Genomic DNA, 20,593 nt, shown 5'->3' with positions numbered 1-20,593 from the left:
TATACAGCAGAGAGGCTATATACAGCAGAGAGGCTATATACAGCAGAGAGGCTACATACAGTAGAGAGGCTACATACAGTAGAGAGGCTACATACAGTAGAGAGGCTATATACAGTAGAGAGGCTATATACAGTAGTGAGGCTATATACAGTAGTGAGGCTATATACAGTAGTGAGGCTATATACAGTAGAGAGGCTATATACAGTAGAGAGGCTATATACAGTAGAGAGGCTATATACAGTAGAGAGGCTATATACAGTAGCGAGGCTACATACAGTAGAGAGGCTATATACAGAAGAGAGGCTATTACAGTAGAGAGGCTATTACAGTAGAGAGGCTATAACAGTAGAGAGGCTATATACAGTAGAGAGGCTATATACAGTAGAGAGGCTATATACAGTAGAGAGGCTATATACAGTAGAGAGACTATATACAGTAAAGAGGCTATATACAGTAAAGAGGCTATATACAGTAGCGAGGCTATATACAGTAGCGAGGCTACATACAGTAGAGAGGCTACATACAGTAGAGAGGCTACATACAGTAGAGAGGCTACAAACAGTAGAGAGGCTATATACAGTAGAGAGGCTATATACAGTAGAGAGGCTATATACAGTAGAGAGGCTATAACAGTAGAGAGGCTATAACAGTAGAGAGGCTATATACAGTAGAGAGGCTATAACAGTAGAGAGGCTATATACAGTAGAGAGGCTATATACAGTAGAGAGGCTATATACAGTAGAGAGGCTATATACAGTAGAGAGGCTATATACAGTAGTGAGGCTATATACAGTAGAGAGGCTATATACAATAGAGAGGCTATATACAGTAGTAATTTCAGTATACCGTGCAACACCAGTTCAGTTGTTTTTGTACAGCCATTGCTGAGTTTCGTTCCTCTTTAAGGGTTCTTTTGTTTGATCATGGTGATCAAATATTATGAGAAAGTTTCTCTTGTAAAAATATACACTACCGTTCAAAAGTTTGGGGTCACTTAGAAATGTTCTTGTTTTTGAAAGAAAAGCAATTTTTTTGGTAAATTAAAATGACATCAAATTGATCAGAAATACAGTATAGACATTGTTAATGTTGTAAATGACTATTGTAGCTGGAAATGGCAGATTTTTTAACATTTATTTCATGGAATATCTACATAGGCGTATAGAGGCACATTATCAGCAACCATCACTCACAATTTCACAAGGTGAAAAGTCTGTCACTGTGCCCTTGAGCAAGGCACATAATCCTAATTGTTCCAAGGGGCACTGTGCAATGGTGACCCTGGTGGTGACCCTGGTGGTGACCCTGGTGGTGACCCTGGTAGTGACCCTGGTGGTGACCCTGGTGGTGACCCTGGTGGTGACCCGGGTGGTGACCCTGGTAGTGACCCTGGTGGTGACCCTGGTGGTGACCCAGGTAGTGACCCTGGTGGTGACCCTGGTGGTGACCCTGGTGGTGACCCAGGTGGTGGCCCTGGTGGTGACCCTGGTGGTGACCCTGGTAGTGACCCTGGTGGTGACCCTGGTGGTGACCCTGGTGGTGACCCTGGTGGTGACCCTGGTAGTGACCCTGGTGGTGACCCTGATGGTGGACCCTGGGGGTGACCCTGGTAGTGACCCTGGTGGTGACCCTGATGGTGGACCCTGGGGGTGACCCTGGTGGTAACCCTGGTGGTGACCCTGGTGGTGACCCTGGGGGTGACCCTGGTGGTGACCCTGGGGGTGACCCTGGTGGTGACCCTGGTGGTGACCCTGGTAGTGACCCTGGTGGTGACCCTGGCGGTGACCCTGGCGGTGACCCTGGCGGTGACACTGGTGGTGACCCTGGTGGTGACCCTGCAGGTGTCTCAGGGAGAGTTGGGATATAAAAATGTAAATTCAAACATTTCCATTACACACAAACAGGACAAATATAAACAAATCCAAAATTATTAGGTTTTCTGGGAAAAGATGGGCTTATTTCAGGCAAGGTGAGAGCTGGCCACACTGGGCCATTGCCTTGGGGCCAACATGGACCCGATGAGCAAAGGTGCATTGGGCCCACATAGTGCCATTGTGGACGTGTTTCCTGGTTGCTACCAAAACAGAGAGAGACGGGCTGAAATGATCCTGTCTGCCCCGACACTGTCACTGTCTGCCCAAATACAGGCCTCAGTTCAGCCCATAAACAAGTTGTCAGCGACCGTCCTCACCCAAATACAGGTCTGGGTAAAGTTCATAAACAAGTGTTAGCTAGGTAGCTATCTACTGTCTTCACCCAAATACAGGTCTGGAGTCAGGACCTAAACATGTTGATGCTGTTGCTGAACTAGTTGAATCCATAAACCATGTTTTTTTTTAAATGTTTTAAATCTGAGAATAGCCCCTAGCTGACTGCCTGTCTCAGCCTTGGGAAGTCTACATGTAACTATAGACTCATTTCAAAACCTCTCGCTGCCTGTTTGTGTTGTTGTGGTGACTCTCTCACTAAGAACCTTTAATACGGCAAACTACAGCAGCAGGACTAAGGCATTAAGAGCAGGGTCTAGACTAATGGAAGGGAAAGGGGCGGGGGATACCATTACACATAGACACACACACACGAAACATTGCTCTCTTCTCATGCTTTTGTTTACATGCGCAATGGCCAAGCAGGGCACCTGTTACAACAAAGGGGGGGGGATACCTAGTCAGTTGTCCAACTGAATGTATTCAACTGAAATGTGTCTTCCGCATTTAACCCAACCGCTCTGAATCAGAGAGATGCGGAAGGGGGGGGGGTCTGACTGAATCGACATCCACATCCCGGAGAACAATGGGTTAACTGCCTTTTTTGTCAAGGGAGACCAGATGCTCGCTGGCTTCCCTTGCCTTTTTAATACTACGGGCGGCAACAATGTCGTACCTGTTTTGACCAGACGGCATCAGATAGATGGTCTACCCAGGGGAGCTGTTTATTTTATTTTATTTTATTTTTTTACTGGATTTTTGTCAGTAAGAATTTCACTGTAGTAAGGTTGTTGTATTTGGCGCTGGTGACAAATACCATTTGATTTGATTTGATCTGGGAGGCTGGTGTAAAAAGGGGCCCGTGATTCAAAAAGTGTCTCAGAGTAAAAGTGCCGATCGAGGATCAGTTTAGCCTTTTTTTAGATCACAATGAATCCGATTTATCTGAAAACTGATCCGAGATCAGTACTCACTACTTTGATACTTGTCCATATCAGATGCTAGTATTATCTGGATGGAAACTCAACAGTGGAGAAGCAGTGAAAGGTGATCAGCCCTTATTATAGCAGCTGACAGCAAAGGGCCTTGTTATGTTGGAGAGAGAGGGTGTTAATGTGCTACTCCTAACACTGAACACATAGCTCACATCTCGTTCCCCACACACTAGTCTTTTTATAGCCCCAGTCCAGCTAACAGGGGATGATTTGATTCTTTTAAAAGTATGGACCATGATGAAATTATTTCCTATTGTGGCTGGCTATCGGAGCTGTCCTCTGCTTACACACACACACCCTTCAGTGTGCTCACTTTAATCAAAGACTGCACCTCTCATCCACCTCGTTTCATTAGATTCATTGGTAGGTGTTGGGGGGGGGACAGTCACTCTGATTGGTTGGTGTTGGGGGAGCAGACATTCTCATTGGTCTGTTGTTGGGGGGGGGGGGGGGGTGTCTAACCTAATCATGATCTCTAACCTCTCTTTTCTTTGTGTGTTTGTCAGGTGAGGGACGTGTGTAGACGGGACTGTCTCAGCTCTGAGTCATGGAATTCCCCCTCCGTCCGCCACTAGCCGCCTCCTCTCCACAGACTGACTTCCAGATGCTGAGTTAGCGACACGTTGCTCCCCTCCGTCCGCCACTAGCCGCCTCCTCTCCACAGACTGACTTCCAGACGCTGAGTTAGCGACACGTTGCTCCCCTCCAACTGAACAGAACCAGGAAGGGGACGAAGTCACAGCGGAGCTTCGTACGCACAGAGGAAGGGATTTACAGCTCTACTCCCAACGCACCAACAGCTAGCTGCTTTTAGCCGAGTTGGGTAGGTTGAGTTGGGTAGGTTAGGTTAGGTTGAGTTGAGTTGGTTAGGTTGAGTTGGTTAGGTTGAGTTGGGTAGGTTAGGGTAGGTTGAGTTGGGTAGGTTTTTCTCCTGTCTGTCTTGTTTTTTTTCTGTGGATTTTGGGATTTTTGATCGAGAGTCAAGATGGTGGATTTACAAGAGTACCTGTGGATGGTGATCCTGGGCTTCGTCATAGCCTTCATCCTGGCCTTCTCTGTGGGGGCCAACGACGTGGCCAACTCGTTCGGGACGGCGGTGGGGTCGGGGGTGGTGACGCTGAAACAGGCCTGTATCCTGGCGTCCATCTTTGAGACGTTGGGTTCCATGCTGCTTGGAGCCAAGGTGGGGGAGACCATACGGAAGGGCATCATAGACGTCAACCTATACAACGAGACGGTGCCTGTTCTCATGGCAGGGGAGGTCAGTGCCATGGTCGGTACGTATACCATTCATTGTGTGAGTGTTTCAGTGCTGGGGATGCTACGAGTCTGGGGGTGATCTGGGGATGCATCGAGTCTGGGGGTGATCTGGGGATGCATCGAGTCTGGGGGTGATCTGGGGATGCTACGAGTCAAATCAAAATCACATTTTATTTGTCACATACACATGATTAGCAGATGTTAATGCGAGTGTAGCGAAATGCTTGTGCTTCTAGTTCCGACAGTGCAGTAATAACCAACAAGTAATCTAACCTAACAATTCCACAACTACTACCTTATACACACAAGTGTAAAGGGATAAAGAATATGTACATAAAGATATATTTATTTTGATTTATTTTACCGTTATTTTACCAGGTACGTTGACTGAGAACACGTTCTCATTTGCAGCAACGACCTGGGGAATAGTTACAGGGGAGAGGAGGGGGATGAATGAGCCAATTGTAAACTGGGGATTATTAGGTGACCATGATGGTTTGAGGGCCAGATTGGGAATTTAGCCAGGACACCGGGGTTAACACCCCTACTCTTACGATAAGTGCCGTGGGATCTTTAATGACCTCAGAGAGTCAGGACACCCGTTTAACGTCCCATCCGAAAGACGGCACCCTACACATATATGAATGAGTGATGGTACAGAACGGCATAGGCAAGATGCAGTAGATGGTATAGTGTACAGTCTATACATATGAGATGAGTAATGTAGGGTATGTAAACATAAAGAGGCATAGTTTAAAGTGGCTAGTGATACATGTATTACATAAAGATGGCAAGATGCAGTAGATGATATAGAGTACAGTATATACATATACATATGAGATGAGTAATGTAGGGTATGTAAACATTATATTAAGTGGCATTGTTTAAAGTGGCTAGTGATACATTTTTACATAATTTCAATCAATTCCCATTATTAAAGTGGCTGGAGTTGAGTCAGTATGTTGGCAGCGGCCACTCAATGTTAGTGGTGGCTGTCTGATGGCCTTGAGATAGAAGCTGTTTTTCAGTCTCTCGGTCCCTGCTTTGATGCACCTGTACTGACCTCGCCTTCTGGATGATAGCGGGGTGAACAGGCAGGGGCTCGGGTGGTTGTTGTCCTTGATGATCTTTATGGCCTTCCTGTGACATCGGGTGGTGTAGGTGTCCTGGAGGGCAGGTAGTTTGCCCCCGGTGATGCGTTGTGCAGACCTCACTACCCTCTGGAGAGCCTTACGGTTATAGGCAGAGCAGTTGCCGTACCAGGCGGTGATACAGCCCGACAGGATGCTCTCGATTATGCATCTGTAGAAGTTTGTGAGTGCTTTTGGTGACAAGCCGAATTTCTTCAGCCTCCTGAGGTTGAAGAGGCGCTGCTGCGCCTTCTTCACCACGCTGTCTGTGTGGGTGGACCAATTCAGTTTGTCCGTGATGTGTACACCGAGGAACTTAAAACTTTCCACCTTCTCCACTACTGCCCCGTTGATGTGGATAGAGGGGTGCTCTCTCTGCTGTTTCCTGAAGTCCACAATAATCTCCTTTGTTTTGTTGACGTTGAGTGTGAGGTTATTTTCCAGACACCACACTCCGAGGGCCCTCACCTCCTCCCTGTAGGCCGTCTCGTCGTTGTTGGTAATCAAGCCTACCACTGTAGTGTCGTCCGCAAACTTGATGATTGAGTTGGAGGCGTGCATGGCCACGCAGTCGTGGGTGAACAGGGAGTACAGGAGAGGGCTCAGAACGCACCCTTGTGGGGCCCCAGTGTTGAGGATCAGCGGGGTGGAGATGTTGTTACCTACCCTCACCACCTGGGGGCGGCCCGTCAGGAAGTCCAGGACCCAGTTGCACAGGGCGGGGTTGAGACCCAGGGTCTCGAGCTTGATGACGAGTTTGGAGGGTACTATGGTGTAAAATGCTGAGCTGTAGTCGATGAACAGCATTCTCACATAGGTATTCCTCTTGTCCAGATGGGTTAGGGCAGTGTGCAGTGTGGTTGCGATTGCGTCGTCTTTGGACCTATTGGGTCGGTAAGCAAATTGGAGTGGGTCTAGGGTGTCAGGTAGGGTGGAGGTGATATGGTCCTTGACTAGTCTCTCAAAGCACTTCATGATGACGGAAGTGAGTGCTACGGGGCGGTAGTCGTTTAGCTCAGTTACCTTAGCTTTCTTGGGAACAGGAACAATGGTGGCCCTCTTGAAGCATGTGGGAACAGCAGACTGGGATAAGGATTGATTGAATATGTCCTTAAACACACCAGCCAGCTGGTCTGCGCATGCTCTGAGGACGCGGCTGGGAATGCCGTCTGGGCCTGCAGCCTTGCGAGGCTTAACACGTTTGAATGTTTTACTCACCTCGGCTGCAGTGAAGGAGAGCCCGCAGGTTTTGGTAGCGGGCCATGTCAGTGGCACTGTATTGTCCTCAAAGCGAGCAAAAAAGTTATTTAGTCTGTCTGGGAGCAAGACATCCTGGTCCGCGACGGGGCTGGTTTTCTTTTTGTAATCCGTGATTGACTGTAGACCCTGCCGCATACCTCTTGTGTCTGAGCTGTTGAATTGAGACTCTACTTTGTCTCTATACTGGGACTTAGCTTGTTTGATTGCCTTGCGGAGGGAATAGCTACACTGTTTGTATTCGGTCATGTTTCCGGTCACCTTGCCCTGGTTAAAAGCAGTGGTTCGCGCTTTCAGTTTCACGCGAATGCTGCCATCAATCCACGGTTCCTGCTTTGGGAATGTTTTAATCGTTGCTGTGGGTACGACATCGTCAATGCACTTTCTAATGAACTCGCTCACCGAATCAGCGTATTCGTCAATGTTGTCAATGATGCTACGAGTCTGGGGGTGATCTGGGGATGCTACGAGTCTGGGTCTGGGGATGCTACGAGTCTGGGTCTGGGGATGCTACGAGTCTGGGTCTGGTGATGCTACGAGTCTGGGTCTGGGGATGCTACGAGTCTGGGTCTGGGGATGCTACGAGTCTTGGTCTGGGGATGCTACGAGTCTGGGTCTGGGGATGCTACGAGTCTTGGTCTGGGGATGCTACGAGTCTGGGTCTGGGGATGCTACGAGTCTGGGTCTGGGGATGCTACGAGTCTGAGTCTGGGGATGCTACGAGTCTGAGTCTGGGGATGCTACGAGTCTGAGTCTGGGGATGCTACGAGTCTGGGGGTGATCTGGGGATGCTACGAGTCTGGGGGTGATCTGGGGATGCTACGAGTCTGGGGGTGATCTGGGGATGCTACGAGTCTGGGGGTGATCTGGGGATGCTACGAGTCTGGGGGTGATCTGGGGATGCTACGAGTCTGGGGGTGATCTGGGGATGCTACGAGTCTGGGGGTGATCTGGGGATGCTACGAGTCTGGGGGTGATCTGGGGATGCTACGAGTCTGGGGGTGATCTGGGGATGCTACGAGTCTGGGGGTGATCTGGGGATGCTACGAGTCTGGGGGTGATCTGGGGATGCTACGAGTCTGGGGGTGATCTGGGGATGCTACGAGTCTGGGGGTGATCTGGGGATGCTACCAGTCTGGGTGATCTGGGGATGCTACGAGTCTGGGGGTGATCTGGGGATGCTACCAGTCTGGGGGTGATCTGGGGATGCTACCAGTCTGGGTGATCTGGGTCTGGGGATGCTACCAGTCTGGGTGATCTGGGTCTGGGGATGCTACCAGTCTGGGTGATCTGGGGATGCTACCAGTCTGGGTGATCTGGGTCTGGGGATGCTACCAGTCTGGGAGATCATTATCATTACGCTGTCTTGTAGTATTATACATCTGTCTGACAACAGGTTGTTATGCTGTCTTGTAGTATTATACAGCTGTTTTTCATCCAATACGAAGGCTAACAAAAAGCTATTTTCTTGAACTGTGTCTGAACCTAACTGACTCAGCCAGCAGCGTTACCACCCTGCATCCCACTGCTAGCTTACTTCTGAAGCTAAGCAGGGTTGGTCCTGGTCAGTCCCTGGATGGGAGACCAGATCCTGCTGGAAGTGGTGTTAGAGGGCCAGTAGGAGGCGCTCTTTCCTCTGGTCTAAAAAATATCCCAATTCCCCAGGGCAGAGATTGGGGACATTGCCCTGTGTAGGGTGTTGTCTTTTGGATGGGACGTTAAACGGGTGTCCTGACTCTCTGAGGTCATTAAAGATCCCATGGCACTTTTAGTAAGAGTAGGGGTGTTAACCCCAGTGTCCTGGCTAAATTCCCAAGCTGTCTGTCATACCATCATGGTCACCTAATAATCCCCAGTTTACAATTGGCTCATTCATCACCCTCCTTTCCCCTGTAACTATTCCCCAGGTCGTTGCTGTAAATGAGATCGTCTTCTCAGTCAACTTACCTGGGTTTTTTAAAATCAAAAGTTTCTATAATTTTTCAGGCCAAATCTTATAGTTTGTATGACCACCCCCCTCCCTCTCTGTCTCTCTCACTCCCTTCCTATCTACAGGTTCGGCGATTTGGCAACTCATCGCCTCGTTCCTCAAACTACCCATCTCCGGGACGCATTGCATCGTGGGTTCGACCATCGGGTTCTCCATGGTGGCCATTGGCACCAAGGGCGTACAGTGGATGCAGCTGGTCAAGATTGGTATGTCAATGACTACGTTACCCAGCCTGCTCTGCATGGGGTTTACTATCAATGACTACTTTACCCAGCCTGCAGTTGGTCAAGATTGATAATTATTTGTTTATTAGGATCTCTTTCAGCCCACCACTGGCTAGTCATCACATGACTCAGTCTATTATGACTACATTACCCAGCCCACCACTGGCTAGTCATCACATGACTCAGTCTATTATGACTACATTACCCAGCCTGCAGCTGGTCAAGATTGATATTTATTTGTTTATTAGGATCTCTTTCAGCCCACCACTGGCTAGTCATCACATGACTCAGTCTAATATGGAACCTAGCCCTCTCTGTGTGAGTTCCAATCTCATATAGACCCTCTAGCCCTACCCCTGATGGATTTGGCATGTGCCTACATTACCCAGTCTCTGGTGGATAGGATGACTCTCTGACTACATTACCCAGCCTGCTCTGGGTACAGTTCATTGTTCTATGACTACATTACCCTTGTCTGCTCTGGGTACAGTTGTCTGTTTGACTACATTACCCAGCCTGCCTTGGGGTAGGGCTGACTGTCTATGACTACATTACCTAGCCTGCTCTGGGGTAGAACTGACCGTCGATGACTACATTACCTAGCCTGCTCTGGGGTAAGGCTGACTGTCTATGACTACATTACCCAGCCTGCTCTGGGGTAGGACTGACTGTCTATGACTACATTACCTAGCCTGCTCTGGGGTAAGGCTGACTGTCTATGACTACATTACCCAGCCTGCTCTGGAGTAGCGCTGACTGTCTACGAAAACTACCCAACAGGAGTAGTTAATTAGCGATGACGTGTACCTCATTCAGTCTGCTAAGGCAGGAGTAGTTATTCAGGATACACGGTGACGTGTACCTCATTCAGTCTGCTAAGGCAGGAGTAGTTATTCAGGATACACGGTGACGTGTACCTCATTCAGTCTGCTAAGGCAGGAGTAGTTATTCAGGATACACGGTGACGTGTACCTCATTCAGTCTGCTAAGGCAGGAGTAGTTATTCAGGATACACGGTGACGTGTACCTCATTCAGTCTGCTAAGGCAGGAGTAGTTATTCAGGATACACGGTGACGTGTACCTCATTCAGTCTGCTCAGGCAGGAGTAGTTATTCAGGATACACGGTGACGTGTACCTCATTCAGTCTGCTAAGGCAGGAGTAGTTATTCAGGATACACGGTGACGTGTACCTCATTCAGTCTGCTAAGGCAGGAGTAGTTATTCAGGATACACGGTGACGTGTACCTCATTCAGTCTGCTAAGGCAGGAGTAGTTATTCAGGATACACGGTGACGTGTACCTCATTCAGTCTGCTAAGGCAGGAGTAGTTATTCAGGATACACGGTGACGTGTACCTCATTCAGTCTGCTAAGGCAGGAGTAGTTATTCAGGATACACGGTGACGTGTACCTCATTCAGTCTGCTCAGGCAGGAGTAGTTATTCAGGATACACGGTGACGTGTACCTCATTCAGTCTGCTAAGGCAGGAGTAGTTATTCAGGATACACGGTGACGTGTACCTCATTCAGTCTGCTCAGGCAGGAGTAGTTATTCAGGATACACGGTGACGTGAACCTCATTCAGTCTGCTCAGGCAGGAGTAGTTATTCAGGATACACGGTGACGTGTACCTCATTCAGTCTGCTAAGGCAGGAGTAGTTATTCAGGATACACGGTGACTTGTACCTCATTCAGTCTGCTCAGGCAAGCTAGGATCAATGACCTATCAGAATTGATGCTCTCAAACATGACCTATGACTACATTACCCAGCCTGCCTCTTCTTTCCCTGTTTTCTCCAGTTGCATCCTGGTTCATCTCTCCCCTACTGTCAGGAATGATGTCAGGGTTCCTCTTCTTTCTTATCAGACACTTCATCCTCAATCAGGTGGGTTACCGGTAGTCACATTATTAGTAGTGTGTGTGTGTGTCAGAGGTGGCTGGTCGTAGGCGCTACAGTATAGGAGGAAGGGTACATTGAAATGTTTTGACTCCTATCCATGAATTCAATTCCAGCCATTACAATGAGCCTCCTATAGCTCCTCCCACCAGCCTCCTCTGGTGTGTGTGTGTGTGTGGTTTTGACCTGTGTGTGTATTTGTCTTTAGGATGACCCGGTGCCCAACGGTCTCCGTGCCCTGCCAGTGTTCTACGCCTCAACGATAGGCATCAACGCCTTCTCCATCCTTTACACAGGAGCACCATGTAAGAACTAGGACTGAGGCTAACCCTAACCTAGCCTTTTACACAGGAGCACCATGTAAGAACTAGGACTGAGGCTAACCCTAACTTAGCCTTTTACACAGGAGCACCATGTAAGAACTAGGACTGAGGCTAACCCTAACCTAGCCTTTTACACAGGAGCACCATGTAAGAACTAGGACTGAGGCTAACCCTAACCTAGCCTTTTACACAGGAGCACCATGTAAGAACTAGGACTGAGGCTAACCCTAACCTAGCCTTTTACACAGGAGCACCATGTAAGAACTAGGACTGAGGCTAACCCTAACCTAGCCTTTTACACAGGAGCACCATGTAAGAACTAGGACTGAGGCTAACCCTAACCTAGCCTTTTACACAGGAGCACCATGTAAGAACTAGGACTGAGGCTAACCCTAACTTAGCCTTTTACACAGGAGCACCATGTAACAACTAGGACTGAGGCTAACCCTAACCTAGCCTTTTACACAGGAGCACCATGTAACAACTAGGACTGAGGCTAACCCTAACCTAGCCTTTTACACAGGAGCACCGAGTAACACCTGGGACTTAAGAGGGGCACCTCACCTCATCTTTATACTCAGCACAATACCAATGTCTACATGGTGAAAACTGGGATTATCTACAATTGTGTATATATTTTTTGTTTTTTTATTTAAATGTGTGTGTGTGTCTCTCTCTCGTTCTCTCTCGCTCTCTCTTGCGCTCGCTCTCTCTCTCTCTCGCTCTTCTCTCTCGCTCTTCTCTCTCGCTCTTCTCTCTCGCTCTTCTCTCTCGCTCTTCTCTCTCGCTCTTCTCTCTCGCTCTCTCTCTCGCTCTTCTCTCTCTCTCTCACTCTCTCTCTCTCACTCTCTCTCTTCTCTCTCTCTCTTCTCTCTCGCTCTTCTCTCTCGCTCTCACTCTCGCTCTTCTCTCTCGCTCTTCTCTCTCTCGCTCTCTCTCGCTCCCTCACTCTTTGCTCTCTCTCTCTCTCGCTCCCTCACTCTTTGCTCTCTCTCTCCCTCTCTCAGTGCTAGGTCTGGAGATGTTACCGGTGTGGGCTATAGCTCTGATCACGCTGGCAGGGGCTCTGGTCTGTGCTGCCGTGGTCTGGTTTGCTGTCTGCCCCTGGATGAGACGGAAGATAGCAAGTATGTATTACCAGTCAGCCCCTGCCCCCTGTCCCTGTCCCCGGCGAACTCAGCACACAATGTGCCTCTCTGAAACGAAACAACCTCTGCCAACCAATGTGTTCTTTCATCACCACTGGCCCAAAGTAAAACTAGCTTACTGGACAGAGCAAGTTATCTAAGCTTCTTGTTGGTTAGGGAAATTAGTTTTTTTATTTGGGTCTGTTTCATGGTTAGAATTTTGTTTGGTAGTGAAGGTTAGGGTTTTGTTTGGTGGTGAAGGTTAGGGTTTTGTTTGGTGGTGAAGGTTAGGGTTTTGTTTGATGGTGAAGGTTCGGGTTTTGTTTGGTGGTGAAGGTTAAGGTTTTGTTTGGTGGTGAAGGTTCGGGTTTTGTTTGGTGGTGAAGGTTAGGGTTTTGTTTGGTGGTGAAGGTTAGGGTTTTGTTTGGTGGTGAAGGTTAGGGTTTTGTTTGGTGGTGAAGTTTCGGGTTTTGTTTGGTGGTGAAGGTTAGGATTTTGTTTGATGGTGAAGGTTCGGGTTTTGTTTGGTGGTGAAGGTTAGGGTTTTGTTTGGTGGTGAAGGTTAGGGTTTTGTTTGGTAGTGAAGGTTAGGATTTTGTTTGGTGGTGAAGGTTAGGGTTTTGTTTGGTGGTGAAGGTTAGGGTTTTGTTTGGTGGTGAAGGTTAGGATTTTGTTTGATGGTGAAGGTTCGGGTTTTGTTTGGTGGTGAAGGTTAGGGTTTTGTTTGGTGGTGAAGGTTAGGATTTTGTTTGGTAGTGAAGGTTAGGATTTTGTTTGGTGGTGAAGGTTAGGATTTTGTTTGGTGGTGAAGGTTCGGGTTTTGTTTGGTGGTGAAGGTTAGGGTTTTGTTTGGTGGTGAAGGTTCGGGTTTTGTTTGGTGGTGAAGGTTCGGGTTTTGTTTGGTGGTGAAGGTTAGGGTTTTGTTTGGTGGTGAAGGTTAGGGTTTTGTTTGGTGGTGAAGGTTAGGGTTTTGTTTGGTGGTGAAGGTTAGGGTTTTGTTTGGTGGTGAAGGTTAGGGTTTTGTTTGGTGGTGAAGGTTAGGGTTTTGTTTGGTGGTGAAGGTTAGGGTTTTGTTTGGTGGTGAAGGTTAGGGTTTTGTTTGGTGGTGAAGGTTTTGTTTGGTGGTGAAGGTTTTGTTTGGTGGTGAAGGTTAGGGTTTTGTTTGGTGGTGAAGGTTAGGGTTTTGTTTGGTGGTGAAGTTTCGGGTTTTGTTTGGTGGTGAAGGTTAGGGTTTTGTTTGGTGGTGAAGGTTAGGGTTTTGTTTGGTGGTGAAGGTTAGGGTTTTGTTTGGTGGTGAAGGTTAGGGTTTTGTTTGGTGGTGAAGGTTCGGGTTTTGTTTGGTGGTGAAGGTTCGGGTTTTGTTTGGTGGTGAAGGTTAGGGTTTTGTTTGGTGGTGAAGGTTCGGGTTTTGTTTGGTGGTGAAGGTTCGGGTTTTGTTTGGTGGTGAAGGTTAGGGTTTTGTTTGGTGGTGAAGGTTAGGGTAACACATGTTTAGCAGATATTACTGCGGGTGTAGCGAAATGCTTACTGTAACGGCGTTCCTCTCTCTCTTCATAAGAAGAGGAGGAGTAGTGATCGAGCCAAGGCGCAGCGGGTTGTGAATACATGATGAATTTTATTTACAAGACGAAACAAACTATACTTGAATAAACTAACAAAATAACAAAACGAAAGTAGACAGACTTAGCACGACGAACTGACATAACACACGCAGAACGAACGAACAAGTACTTACTACAAAAACGCACGAACAAACCGAAACAATCCCGTATGGTGTAACATCGACACAGACACAGGAGAACAATCACCCACAAACAAACAGTGAGAACACCCTACCTAAATATGACTCTTAATTAGAGGAGAACGCAAAACACCTGCCTCTAATTAAGAGCCATACCAGGCAACCAAAACCAACATAGAAACAGATAACATAGACTGCCCACCCAAAACACATGCCCTGACCTAAACACATACAAAAACAACATAAAACAGGTCAGGACCGTTACAGAACCCCCCCCTCAAGGTGCGAACGCCGGGCGCACCAGCACAAAGTCCAGGGGAGGGTCTGGGTGGGCAGTTGACCACGGTGGTGGCTCCGGCTCTGGACGCTGTCCCCACACCACCATAGTCACTCCCTATTTCTGTCTTCCCTTCCCAATGACCACCCTAAAACTCACATCCCCTAAATAAACGGCCAGCACCAGGAGAAGGGGCAGCACCGGGACAAGGGGCAGCACCGGGACAAGGGGCAGCACCGGGACAAGGGGCAGCACCGGGACAAGGGGCAGCACCGGGACAAGGGGCAGCACCGGGACAAGGGGCAGCACCGGGACAAGGGGCAGCACCGGGACAAGGGGCAGCACCGGGACAAGGGGCAGCACCGGGACAAGGGGCAGCACCGGGACAAGGGGCAGGTCCCGGCTGATATACTCTGGCAGATCCTGGCTGAGGGACTCTGGCAGGTCTATGCAGGCTGACGGCTCTTGGCGGGCTGACGGCTCTCGACGCTCATGGCGGGCTGACGGCTCTCGACGCTCATGGCGGGCTGACGGCTCTCGACGCTCATGGCGGGCTGACGGCTCTCGACGCTCATGGCGGGCTGACGGCTCTCGACGCTCATGGCGGGCTGACGGCTCTCGACGCTCATGGCGGGCTGACGGCTCTCGACGCTCATGGCGGGCTGACGGCTCTCGACGCTCATGGCGGGCTGACGGCTCTCGACGCTCATGGCGGGCTGACGGCTCTCGACGCTCATGGCGGGCTGACGGCTCTCGACGCTCATGGCGGGCTGACGGCTCTCGACGCTCATGGCGGGCTGACGGCTCTCGACGCTCATGGCGGGCTGACGGCTCTCGACGCTCATGGCTCTCTGACGGCTCTGGCTGCTCATGGCTGGTTGGCGGCTCTGGCTGCTCATGGCTGGTTGGCGGCTCTGGCAGATCCTGTCTGGTTGGCGGCTCTGGCAGATCCTGTCTGGTTGGCGGCTCTGGCAGATCCTGTCTGGCGGGCGGCTCTGGCAGATCCTGTCTGGCGGGCGGCTCTAGCGGCTCCTGTCTGGCGGGCGGCTCTAGCGGCTCCTGTCTGGCGGACGGCTCTGTAGGCTCATGGCAGACGGGCGGCTCTGCAGGCTCATGGCAGACGGGCGGCTTTGCAGGCTCATGGCAGACGGGCGGCTTTGCAGGCTCATGGCAGACGGATGGCTCAGACGGCGCTGGGGAGACGGATGGCTCAGACGGCGCTGGGGAGACGGATGGCTCAGACGGCGCTGGGGAGACGGATGGCTCTGGCCGGATACGGCGCACTGTAGACCTGGTGCGTGGTGCCGGAACTGGAGGCACCGGGCTAAGGATAAGCACCTTCCTACTAGTGCGGGGAGCAGGGACAGGGCACACTGTATTCTCAAAGCCCACTCTATACCTGATGCGAGGTACCGGCACTGGTGACACCGGGCTGAGGACAAGCACATCAGGATTAGTAGGGGGAGAAGATACAGTGTGTTCAGGGCTCTGGAGACGCACAGGAGGCTTTGTGCGTGGTGCCGGAACTGGAGGCACCGAACTGGATACACGCACTACAGAGAGAGTGCGTGGAGGAGGAACTGGGCTCAGGAGACGCACTGGTAGCCTAGTGCGTAGTGTAGGCACTGTAGGTACTAGGCTGGGGCGGGGAGGTGGCGCCGGAAATACCGGACCGTGGAGGCGTACTGGCACTCTTGAGCATTGAGCCTGCCCAACCTTACCTGGTTGAATGCTCCCGGTCGCCCGACCAGTGCGGGGAGGTGGAATAACCCGCACCGGCCTATGTAGGCGAACCGGGGAAACCATGCGTAAGGCCGGTGCCATGTATGCCGGCCCGAGGAGACGCACTGGAGACCAGACGCGTTGAGCCGGCCTCATGACACCTGGCTCAATACCCAATCTAGCCCTACCAGTGCGGGGAGGTGGAATAACCCGCACTGGGCTATGCACTCGTACAGGAGACACCGTGCGCTCTACTGCGTAACACGGCGCCTGCCCGTACTCCCGCTCTCCACGGTAAGCCTGGGAAGTGGGCGCAGGTCTCCTACCTGCCCTTGGCCCACTACCTCTTAGCCCCCCCCCCAAGACATTTTTGGGAGTTACTTACGGGCTTTTTGGGCTTCCGTGCCAGACGCGTTCCCTCATAGCTCCGGTTCCTCTCTCCGGTAGCCTCTGCTCTCCTCAGTGCCTCCAGCTGTTCCCATGGGAGGCGATCCCTACCAGCCAGGATCTCCTCCCATGTGTAGCAACCCTTTCCGTCCAAGATATCGTCCCATGTCCATTGCTCCTTCTTTTCCTGTCCCTTACTCCAATTACTCCGCTGCTTGGCTCTAGAAGGGTGGGTGATTCTGTAACGGCGTTCCTCTCTCTCTTCATAAGAAGAGGAGGAGTAGTGATCGAGCCAAGGCGCAGCGGGTTGTGAATACATGATGAATTTAATTTACAAGACGAAACAAACTATACTTGAATAAACTAACAAAATAACAAAACGAAAGTAGACAGACTTAGCACGACGAACTGACATAACACACGCAGAACGAACGAACAAGTACTTACTACAAAAACGCACGAACAAACCGAAACAATCCCGTATGGTGTAACATCGACACAGACACAGGAGAACAATCACCCACAAACAAACAGTGAGAACACCCTACCTAAATATGACTCTTAATTAGAGGAGAACGCAAAACACCTGCCTCTAATTAAGAGCCATACCAGGCTACCAAAACCAACATAGAAACAGATAACATAGACTGCCCACCCAAAACACATGCCCTGACCTAAACACATACAAAAACAACATAAAACAGGTCAGGACCGTTACACTTGTGTTTCTAGCTCCAACACTGCAGTAGTATCTAACAATACACAACAATACACATTCATCTAAAAAGTAAAATAATAGAATTAAGAAATACTAAGACAGTATTTCAGTGTGAACCTTCTTTCATCTGTGAAGAGCACAGGACGCCAGTGGCGAATTTGCCAATCTTGGTGTTCTCTGGCAAATGCCAAACGTCCTGCACGGTGTTGGGCTGTAAGCACAACCCCCACCTGTGGACGTCGGGCCCCCATACCACCCTCATGGAGTCTGTTTCTGACCGTTTGAGCAGACACATGCACATTTGTGGCCTGCTGGAGGTCATTTTGCAGGGCTCTGGCAGTGCACCTCCTTGCACAAAGGCGGAGGTAGCGGTCCTGCTGCTGGGTTGTTGCCCTCCTACGGCCTCCTCCACGTCTCCTGATGTACTGGCCTGTCTCCTGGTAGCGCCTCCATGCTCTGGACTCTACGCTGACAGACACAGCAAACCTTTTTGCCACAGCTCGCATTGATGTGCCATCCTGGATGAACTGCACTACCTGAGCCACTTGTGTGGGTTGTAGACTCCGTCTCATGCTACCACTAGAGTGAGAGCACCGCCAGCATTCAAAAGTGACCAAAACATCAGCCAGGAAGCATAGGAACTGAGAAGTGGTCTGTGGTCACCACCTGCAGAATCACTCCTTTTTTGGGGGTGTCTTGCTAATTGCCTATAATTTCCACCTTTTGTCTATTCCATTTGCACAACAGCATGTGAAATATATTGTCAATCAGTGTTGCTTCCTAAGTGGACAGTTTGATTTCACAGAAGTGTGATTGACTTGGAGTTACATTGTGTTGTTTAAGTGTTCCCTTTATTTTTTTGAGCAGTGTATATATAGACAGTATGTGGATGGAATATATAGTCTGTCTGTAGAATACGTGGATAGAATATATAGTATATCTGTAGAATACGTGGATAGAATAGTATATGTAAAGCAATAGTTGAGTAGGATGGACTTGACTAGAATACAGTATATACATAGGAAATTAGTAAAACATTATGTAAACATTTATTGTTTCATGTCTATGTACATACAGTAGGCAGCAGCCTCTAAGGTGCAGGGTTGAGTACTGGGTGGTAGCCGGCTAGTGACTAAAGTTCAGGGCAGAGTACTGGGTGGAGGGCGGCTAGTGTTGACTATTTTACAGTCAGATGGCCTTGAAATAGAAGCTTTTTTTCAGTCCCTCGGTCCCAGCTTTGACGCACCTTTACTGCCTCGGTCTGCTAGATGGTAGTGAGGTGAACAGGCTGTGGCTCGAGTTTCTGGGGTCCTTGATCTTTTTTGGACTTCCTGTGACACCGGGTGCTGTAGATGTCCTGATGGGGAGGCAGTGTGTCCCAGGTGATTCTTTGGGCAGACCGCACCACCCTCTGGAGAGCACTAACGGTTGCGGACGGTGCAGTTGCCATACCAGGCGGTGATACAGCCTGACAGGATGATCTCGATTGTGCATCTGTAAAAGTTTGTGAGGGTTTTAGTTGACAAGCCAAATGTATTCAGCCTCTTGAGGTACTGTTGTGCCTTCTTCACCATACTGTCTGTGTGGGTGGACTATTTCAGATTGCCAGTGATGTGTACGTCGAGGAACTTGAAGCTTTTCACCTTCTCTACTATATTGATCAAAGTCACCTTGTCCTAGAGAGATTTACACCTGCATTGCACCGTGCTTCTACACCTGCATTGCTTGCTGTTTGGAAGTTTTAGGCTGGGTTTCTGTACAGCACTTCGAGATATTAGCTGATGTACGAAGGGCTATATAAAATTAAAATAAACTTGATTTACACGGTTATCAAAACATCATGCAGTTGTAAGCCGACAGGAAACACAGCCCTTTAAGTGTTTCTAAAATCCCCTGTTTGACTGCTAGGTTTTATGGGTATTATGACTCATGCCGTGGTACTCTATAGGGACTAGCATGTCGGTTAAGGTGGAGGTGATATGATCCTTAACTAGCCTCTCAAAGCACTTCATGATGACAGAAGTGAGTGTTACGGAGCGATAGTCATTTGGTTCAGTTACCTTTGGTTTCTTGGGTACAGGAACAATGGTGGACATCTTGAAGGAAGTGAGGGACAGCAGACCGGGATAGGGAGAGGTTGAATATGTCCGTAAACACTCCAGCTACCTGGTCTGAGCTGGCAGCCCTGCGAGGATTAACACGCTTAAATGTCTTACTCGCATCGGCCACGGAGAAGAAGAGCTCACAGTCCTCTGAAGCAGCGGTGGGTCCGCGTTGGCGGCACTGTTTTCCTCGAAGCGGACGAAGAAGGTGTTTTAGCTTGACCGGATGCTTGTGTCTGCGACGTGGCTGGTTTTCCCTTCGTAGTCCGTGATTGTCTGGAGTCCCTACCACATACTTCTTGTGTCTGAGCCGTTGAATTGCGACTCCACTTTGTCTCTGTACTGACGTTTTGCCTGTTTTGATTGCCTTAAGGAGGGCATAACTGGACTGTTTGTACTTGATCATATTCCCAGTCACCTTGCCGTGGTTTAAAGCGCAAATGCTGCCATATAGCCACTTTTTTGGGGGTTTGGAAAGGTTTTAATTGTCACGGTGGGAACAACATCCCCTATACATTTCTTGGTGAAGTCAGTCACCGTGTCAGTGTATACGTCAATGTTATTCTCAGAGGCTACCTGCAACATATCGCAGTCCGCGTGATCAAAACAATCTTGAAGTAAGGATTCCAATTGGTCAAACCAGCATTGAACGATCCTTACCACGAGTACTTCCTGTTTGACTTTCTGCCTAATAGAAAAGGTGGAGCAGAATGTAGGCCCGATCTGATATGCCGAAGGGAGGGCGGGGGAGGGCCTTGTAGCCGTCCCGGAAGGGAGACTACCAATGGTCGAAAGTTGTTGATGCGCAAGTAGCACAGGCGATGTGTTGATTTGCTTTATTAAAGTCCCCAGCTACAATAAATACAGCCTCAGGTTGTGCGGTTTCCAGTTTGCGCAATGTCCAGTGTAGTTCCTTGAGAGCCGTTGTGGTATCGGCTTGACGGGGGAATATACAAGTCTGTGACGATGACCGAAGATAATTCTCTCGGGAGGCAATGCAGTCGGCATTTGATTGTGAGGTATTCTAGGTCGGGTGAACAAAAGGACTTGAATTTCTGTATGTTATCACAATCACAGCATGAGTAGTTCATCATGAATCATACACCTTTGCCTTTCTTCTTCCGGGAGAGTTCTTTATTCCTGTCTGTGCGATGTACTGAGAACCCAGCTGGCTGTATGGATTGAGACATTATATCCGGAGAGAGACACGATTCTGTGAAACAGAGTATGTTAC

At 49.4% G+C, this 20,593-nt stretch overlaps 1 protein-coding gene across 5 annotated transcripts in view; it reads left to right on the top strand.

Annotated features, from left to right (window-relative positions):
• Positions 1-20,593, top strand: part of LOC129853002 (sodium-dependent phosphate transporter 2-like) — a 129,221-nt gene that overhangs the window by 67,383 nt on the left and 41,245 nt on the right. For all 5 annotated transcript variants that reach the window (XM_055918615.1, XM_055918616.1, XM_055918614.1 and 2 more), the window contains 5 exons: positions 3,709-4,479; positions 8,905-9,045; positions 10,865-10,950; positions 11,171-11,267; positions 12,293-12,412. In XM_055918615.1, the coding sequence (XP_055774590.1) occupies positions 4,188-4,479; positions 8,905-9,045; positions 10,865-10,950; positions 11,171-11,267; positions 12,293-12,412 (736 nt within the window). In that variant the 5' untranslated portion in view covers positions 3,709-4,187. The remainder of the gene's footprint in view (positions 1-3,708; positions 4,480-8,904; positions 9,046-10,864; positions 10,951-11,170; positions 11,268-12,292; positions 12,413-20,593) is intronic.

The sequence above is a fragment of the Salvelinus fontinalis genome, chromosome 4 (genome assembly GCF_029448725.1).
Source record: "Salvelinus fontinalis isolate EN_2023a chromosome 4, ASM2944872v1, whole genome shotgun sequence".
NCBI lineage: Eukaryota > Metazoa > Chordata > Actinopteri > Salmoniformes > Salmonidae > Salvelinus > Salvelinus fontinalis.
This window is presented reverse-complemented; position numbering and strand designations above follow the sequence as displayed.